The sequence below is a fragment of the Plectropomus leopardus genome, chromosome 14 (assembly GCF_008729295.1).
Source record: "Plectropomus leopardus isolate mb chromosome 14, YSFRI_Pleo_2.0, whole genome shotgun sequence".
NCBI classification, from domain to species: domain Eukaryota; kingdom Metazoa; phylum Chordata; class Actinopteri; order Perciformes; family Serranidae; genus Plectropomus; species Plectropomus leopardus.
In genome coordinates, this window is record NC_056476.1 from 18,993,955 (window position 1) to 19,002,455 (window position 8,501).

General features: G+C 38.3%; 1 protein-coding gene across 1 annotated transcript; it reads left to right on the forward strand.

The window, feature by feature from the left end:
* On the forward strand, window positions 1-7,315 carry vsx2 (visual system homeobox 2). Its single transcript, XM_042501461.1, has 5 exons — window positions 1-418; window positions 813-897; window positions 1,346-1,469; window positions 5,956-6,136; window positions 6,933-7,315. The coding sequence occupies exons 1-5, from the start codon at window positions 1-3 to the stop codon at window positions 7,313-7,315; spliced, it is 1,191 nt and encodes a 396-aa protein (XP_042357395.1).
* Window positions 7,316-8,501: the final 1,186 nt, after the last annotated feature.

The window sequence follows — 8,501 nt, forward strand, 5'->3', positions numbered from 1 at the left end:
ATGACGGGGAAACAGGGCTCTGTGCTTTCGGAAAGTTTAAATCTGTCGGAGAAAACCTCTCTGGGTGCAAATGGAGGAAGCCACCAGCCGAAGAGCAGCGCGACCCATCCGCCGCCCAGGTGCACCGGCTTTGGCATCCAGGAGATACTGGGGCTGAACAAGGAGCCGTCCGCGGCCCCGAGGAGCCCGCTGAGCTCGCTGCCGGCCGGGGCGCACCTGATTGCCGCTAGGTCCTTGCTGAGCCCCGCCGGGATGGGGGTGGGCGTCGGGATGGGATTAATCGGCTCTGGTGGAATTCCGTCGTTTTACAGACAACCAGCGTTTTTGGAGACGGTGCTGTCGGACGCACAAGACGTTCACCTGCAGCCTCACAGCAGGTCCGGAGGGCCGCTGGACACCAGCCAGTCTGCCAGCTCAGGTGATCTCACTTTATAATAAATATTCATAAATACTGATGTCACTGCTACAGAAATTTTGCATATATATCCAACTTGAGCAATTGTGCATGTACCTTTTTAAAATTGTATTGTTATTAATTTTATTGCATTGTTATTAGCCTATCAGTCGTATTATAAGCAATCTATTTTTGTTATATTTTGATTATGAATAATAATTCTATTATCACTGTGTCTGTTGCATGATTTTAAATTAAATAATAAAAAAAAAATGTGAGGGCCTAAAAAAATAGTAGTGTTGTGCCAGGGTCAATATATTAATTACATTTATTCTGAAAATTCCAAAACGCGCTTTTCGATGTTAGATGATGTTAGATGTTATCTAATGCTTTCTTCTCATTTTTTTTTTTAATCCAGACTCAGATGATTTGTCTTCAAATGAACGAAAACTCTCAAAGTCATCAGTAAGTCAGAGCAAGAAACGCAAGAAAAGACGCCACCGGTTAGTGATGATTTCTGGTTAATAATGGTTAATATAATGAATTTTTGGAGATGGTAAATAAGCAGAAATTCACACGACTTTCTTACCCCCTTTAAAATACAGTAAGGACTGATCATTTACAAAATCAGCGCGCAATGCTAATTGTTCTTTTGAAGGTCTTATTATAGCCTCATAATGAACTTAATTACTGATCAGAACTGACCACAAATTGGCCACAAATCGCTTGTTTTTTTCTGTCATTCAGAAAGGTAAAGCTTATCCTGATTGGTTTGATACATTTTTACACCCATGTACATGTTATACATGAAAGATTTCGTTTATCAAAATTGGCTTTTATTTAAAGAATTATGTCCCGTGTCATTTTACCTTACATTAAAATCAGATTGACATCTGCAGGACATGTCCATTATATCCACCTATTTAAATGATAACCCGTGTCCACATACAGGACCATTTTCACCTCATATCAGTTGGAGGAGCTGGAAAAGGCCTTCAATGAAGCGCACTACCCGGATGTTTATGCACGAGAGATGCTGGCCATGAAAACAGAGCTGCCTGAAGACAGGATACAGGTAGGCCTATGTTCTATTTTGGCACCGTGTGTCTTTACGGTAATACTGACTTTGCACTATTCAATCGAAAATTTGTTCTTGTCGATGTCTGAACATGGACTATGCTGCTAATTTATTCATTAGTGTAATTTTATTAAATTATTGTTATTATAATTATTTTTGCATAGATAGTTTTGTCTATCGTGTCACGTTATGTGTTAAATTTATTTAAGTTTATTTTCATTATATTGAGTCTATAGGAATGAAATAGGCTACAGTCTTTATGGGTCAATTTAACTCTGATGAATGAAGATACATTTTAAATGTCTCAATTCGTAGATACATCAAGGTGTTTTAATGCACTACTGTTAACCAGATTTTCCTGCAAAATTGCTAATTTTGAGTAGAAAAGAAGACATATGCCTTTTGACTCACTCTGATTACATAAAAACTGATTTTATTTTTTCTCATGGTGCAAATTGTGAAATATTGAAATAGTCCTATTATTATTATCATTATCATAAAAAAAAAAAAAAAAATTGTTATTATTATTCAAAAAATAATAATAATTTGATCCATATTTTCATTTGCTCCCTGCAAAATCTATGCATAGAATTCCTTGTTAATCAATGCCAGATAAACGCACTTATAGGCTTATAAATAAATGAAAGCATATTTTCTCGCTAATTTAATTGTATTCAAAAGATGCGATATATTTATATTTCTTTAGACCGACTGCACACTGCAAAGCACATATCATAAACTATTCTTGTAATAAGCAATATTGTCTTTAAAACAGAATTATTTGATTTCCAATCGACTTTTATGACTATTCTAAGGCAAATATTATTCTCTGCCTCATGAATATTCACCTGTAATCTTTCACTGTCCCATCAGTGCAAACAGCCAGCTGTAATGTGTGCGCGCGGGCCGCCAGCTGCCTCTCACGCTGCTCTCGTGTTTAAGAGGAGATGGGCTGAGTGCGCCCCCGTAAATCGATGCCTGTCTGCACAAAGCGCGCTCTCCTCTCCTCTCTCCAGCATTCCTCGCCAGCACAGATAATCTCTCATCAGGCGCAGTTGGATGTGAAACAATTTGTTCTCGCAGAAGGAGCCACTAACGACCTAATCAAGCTATCAAGGCGGAAGAAGATTGCAGTGTGACCTGGACCATCCATCTGCCGGGGCGCCTTTTAATCTCATTCTCATTACGCTGCTGCAACAGTACAGCCGCGAATAAATAATAAAACGGGAAATAAATAAATAAATAAATAAGCTCCCATCCTAAATAAAATTAACACCCAATTTTCTCATTGAGGGTAATTAGTTAAATCAGACGAGCTCGTGAGGCTGGCTGGCTGCTGCTGGAGAGACGCAGGGAGTTCAAATGAAATAACTACATTGAATTTATTAGCACGGGTCAATAGCGCTGCTCCCCCGAGTCCCGGTAGTTTAATTTCCCGTGATATTTGCCCGCCTGCCCGCCATCGATTGGGCCTGAAATTAACTTATTTTTCAATCAGCCTCGGCGTGCCCCTGGGTCACTCCTCCGCGCTGCTTCCACACTGGCTTCTTTTGAGGGGCACAGAAGCAATTTCTCATGAAAAAAAGTATCTTGTATGAAATAAGGGTTATCATCAGAATTACCAGAGAGGAGAGGAGGGGAAAAAAAGCATGAAAACGGTTTGATCGTTTTCAATTTAATATCTGTCCCCTCGCTTGAATCGCCTCTCCTCACAGAGGGGCCTAAGCAGGGTGTTTAACAGTCCTGTGTTTTCCTATACCATCAATTTGGCCCTTCTCTCTCTGAGCTGACAGATAGCCTGCAGAGCTTTAAGCATTTTCTTGGCCGTGGCCGAGTGAAGTGTCATGATGTGTCAAAGCATCTATAATGCGGCCACAGGTAGCTGGAGATCAGCCCTGACAGGAGCCAGAGATCCTTCACACCTGTAGCCAGCAGCTTATGGGAAATCAATGCACTCAATCCACACGGTGCAGTCCTTATCTTAACTTACTCTGAATCACAGCAGAGATTCACAAATGGGTTTATTTAAGATAAATGCTGAAACTTGAGTTTTCATGAACAAGCAATAAATAGTTGACATGATTAATAAATAAATTACATAGTCTGGCACTTACACTGTAAAATCTAACAAGTTAACTCTTACTTAAAATAGTCTTAGAAACCTATTGCCTTTAAAAAGGAAAGTAGGTCTAAATAGAACTATAAATATAATTTTTTGTTTACTTACATCTAATTGTTAAGTTTACTTGAAATTGAGCCGTATTATCTTAATTCTGTGAAGTTGTTTCAATTTAAAAATGCTAAGTAAAAGTACCTTGTTTTTTCTTAGTGTTTGTGACTTCAGTAAACCCAGTTAATCTGACTAAATCATGACAAAGAGGATTTTGGTAATGATGAAGTGAGGAGATCTGCAAGTTCTTTTTTTGTTAACATATTTATATATCACAGTAAATTTGGTTTACTGAAGTTGCCAAAACTTAAAAAGATTGTTTTGATTTAACTTGTATTTTTTAAGTTGCAACAACTCAACAAAAGTAAGAAAATATAACTACGTTATATGTGAACTTAACAATAAATAATATAAAGTTAACATAAATTAAAATAAATAGGTATATTCACTAAAAAATGTTCAAGGCAATCAGATTCCTAGAATTATTTATTTTTTCATTTTATTTTTTGGTAAAATCACTCCAGATTTTACAGGAGATGCCCTAAATATCAGGTTCTGGGTTGTCTGGTGTTGAGTCCTCCAACAGAAGATTTCGGACATCAAACTCTTAATTTCCTTAGGTTTTATGCACCAATTTTTCTTTTTTTCAGCACTAATTTATGGTGTGAATGTCTTCAATTTTGCAAATGTAAAAGCCCTATGCTAGTTTCATGTTTTTATTGCAGATGTCTTATATATTTAGGGACACTTGTCTCTTGCATTCCCCCAAATGCACCAATGGACTAAAGATTGTCCATTTTTGAAATACATACTTGTACATACTAATACTTTTCATGTAGGCTAGAAAAATAAATAGTTAAGTGTTGCAGATCAGAAGCCATTAATTACAGCCTCTGGGTTTCCAGGTTGTGAAATATCCCTTATAATGCACACATACATGCACATTATACATAAATAAACACTGAGGTGGTCATGGGGTTTAGTGTCCTCTACCAGAAAATTTTGGACATCAAACACCTAATATCTTGCATTCTAGTGGATTTTTTTGTGTGTTTATGTTATAAATATCCATTCATTCATTCATTCAAACCTTTGTTTAAGACCTGGGAAACTAACTGAGGGAGACCCTTATTTTCAGTTATGTAGGGCATGAACAAAGACATAAAAAATATTAAGCAAATTTAAAATAAGTTAAAATAAACAGATAACCAACAGAAATGACATTTCCAAAACAACAAACAATTATAACAACATGAAACAGCTCAAAGTAAAAATACAGGATAATAAATGCTGTGGTGTAGATATAGTTAAAACATTCACAATCATTCATAATCAATTGTGTTCAAGTTTCAGGTCTTTTGCAGATTATTCTCTGTATGAGTGTAAATAATGAGGGGGACCAGTGGAACTCTAAACCCAGAGAAAGTAACACTACATCATCATGTCTGCGGGTGTAAATGGTATTAGTCATCAATAATGAAGACAGCTGCAGAGGATATGGACCAAAGTCCTAATAGAAAGGAGAAAAAGCAGCGGCATCGATTTTTTACAACCTAACAGCCCGGAATATGGTCTTAAAGCTGATTTATAAAGCATCAAAAAAATATTTATTGTTTATTAATTAAGCCAAAACCTATGTCAAGTGCATTATCAGACATTGCTATAAAGTGTTACCAGTAGCTACATCTTGCACATAAGGAGATGAAAATTGCACACTGCAATTGGATTTTTTGCAGCCCTTAAGAAAATCAGCTTATCTTCCATCTCAGCTATTTTTTTTTTTTTACAGTAATCATCACAGAGCCGAGCCAAAAACGTATTTTTAAAAATGGCACCAAATTTTGTCTTAAAGGTGCAGTGTGTAGGATTTAGTGGCGTCTAGCGGTGTGGTTTTACAGAACTGACGGTGTGTGCCAAGCGTGCAGGAGAATTATGGTGGCTGAAAATGAGAAAACATTACTGGCCAGTGTTGTCAAGTGTTGGTTTGTCCATTTCGGGCCACTGTAGAAAGAAAATGGCAGACTTTATATGAAGATATAAACAGCTCATTCTATGGTGACGAAAACACAACAAATCTTAGTTTCAGATGATTAGAAACTGATGAAAATGTAGTTCTATTTGTTATACACAGTTTCTTCCAATAAATTCCCCCAAACCCTACACAATGAACCTTTAAATTCTGTAGCCAAACTAATCTGTGTTGCAGTGATCCAATACATATTTTTCTGACTGGCAAACTGGACGTATTTGTCTTATTTGGCGGTAAAGTTTCTGGGGACTATAATAAATCTGTGTTTTGTCCTTTTGTCACAGGTATGGTTTCAGAACCGCAGAGCCAAGTGGAGGAAGAGGGAGAAATGCTGGGGTCGCAGCACCGTGATGGCAGAGTATGGGCTGTACGGCGCCATGGTGAGACACTCCATCCCCCTGCCTGAGTCCATCCTCAAGTCTGCCAAGGACGGCATCATGGAGTCCTGCGCCCCGTGGCTGCTCGGTGAGGCTGAGGTCTTTCTGTCCCCTCATACATTCAGCGTCACTGTCTCACGCCGTCGTGATTGTTTTAATAGGTTTGGAGAGAGATCTGCAGACACTGATGGTAAATGCTCTGTTTAGTTAAGCCTGACCCTTTAACCCTTTGAAACCTGTGTCGACATCAGTTTTCTTGTGCTGTTTTCAAATGCCTTTCACAAGCTGTCAGACCCTTTCAAACCTGAATAAATTGGTTTGATTTCTTTTTCATAAAATGGGGAAAAAGGCAATGACTAACTGACAAGTTGCAAGAAAATGTGAAAATGTAAAAATAATATAAAGGAATGTAAAAGTGTAGGAGAAAATTACATCCCACAAGTATTAGGATGACGAGATTATCATCCAAAATTTGGATGCAATTATAACTTTAATTCTAATTTTATATTTGAAAACATGTTATAGAAAAAAAGGTATACAATAAATACTTTCTATTTTAAGCACTTTTAAAGGGAATATTTTTGTTGTTTTTTTTTTTTTTTTTACTTTATTTCGCATATTTTCAGGCAATTTTCTTGTAACTTTTTTACTAATTTATTGCCAACTTTTGGACCATATCTTGTGAAGTTGCTTGTTTCCTTCTCCCCATGTTTTTTAAAGAAAATTAACCAAGTTGCTCAGGTTTTCATGAGTTAAAACAAAGAAACTAAATAAAGAGAACATGGTACAGACTTTCCATGACATAAACCATTCTCATCCTGCACACCATCATCCATTCAAACATTATATTCTAAACCAGTACTATTTTTGCTTGCTATTTTCAGTCCAAGATGGCTTACCGATCAACAGACGCTATTCTAAATCTGAATACCCGCAACTCTTTGCAGGGATGCACAAAAAGTCCACGGAGGCAGTGGTCCCCCCGCCCAAAGGACAGTGTGACGTGGCCCAGCAGCCGAGCTCTCAGAGGGCGGAAGAAGCTGAGGCAGAGGATAAGAGGTCAGAGGGCAAGTCCACCATTTCTAAAGAGGAACTGAGAGAGAACAGCATTGCTGCACTCAGGGCCAAGGCACAGGAGCACAGTGCCAAAGTGCTGGGGACGGTTTCTCATGACAGACTGCTGGAGGGCAAACAGGAGAGACAGGCAGCCGAGGAGAAAGCCGGAGATCCCCTGCAGAGTCCAGCAGAGGAAGAGAAAAGTCCGTAGAGACTTTCTTTTGACTGTTACTCTCATGAGTAAGTGCAGTGGGCTGGCTGCACTTACCCAACATCCCACATCTCTAAAAACTGGTCTGCATCTGGACTTCTTTAAGAAGAAAACTCATCTGGCTGTCACTGCTGCACAGAAGATGCAACATGCACTTTTTCTGATTAACTTCCAAACCTGCAGTCGTTGTTGCTTATGCATTGTAGAGAAGACTCAGCTGAGTGGGATTAAAGTGTTAATATTGATGTATATAGATCCCTCAGTTATATATAAAGCCAGATGAGTCAGATTTATCCAGTATAACAGTTCTATCATGTTAATTAGGACTACCAATGACCCCTGAGCAGTCATTTCATTCTCGGCATTCGTTTTAATGTTGCTTGTACAGTTACTAAATGGTGACATTTGAAATAATCCCACCGACAGAAAGTAATTGTTGTCCTACATCACGCTGTATATACTTGATATATTAATCTCTCTCACTAAGGCACAACTCGACATGTTTTCTTGTAGTCTTAAAAAAAATGTTTGTGTTTTTCGTTTCGAAATATGTATAACTCAAAGCATAAAATAGAAATCATCTTTTATTAAATGTGGCTTTTTTGTGTCTATTTATTCCACTTTCCTTTCACATAAATGGTCTAAGTCGCCCCTCCTTGTTGGAGTACTTGTTGTCACTTGATGCTCTGCTGGCCGGGCTCATTAGGACACAGTCCACGGCTCCATGCTTGGGTTAGCCCCTATAATCCGTCGCAGTTGAGAGCCTTCAATTTCAGATTAAACTCGGGGACCAGTGCTTTTGGGACAGAGTGAAAGCAACCCCCCCGAAGTACGATGACCTCAGCCAGATTTCAAGTCTTAATAGATGCTATTACGAGCCGACTCTCAAGCTGTTTCATCCTCTTATCTAAATACTAACAGCTTCATTTGTTGCCAATCTTCATTTTCCCTGTAAAACTTTGTATCGGGCCACTTGAACTCAGCATTACAACACGTCTATGTGTCTGCATTAGCCGTAATCCATATCACATTTTACACTTCATCCTCAGTTAGATAATGGGGCTTCCTAATGAGTTGAACAATTGAGTTCTCGTCCAATTAAATGGAGAGCAATTTCAAAGGGCAAGGGATGACTATTATCAGTATGCTGCTGCATGTCTACGCACTGAATGGCCCTCAGATTGGA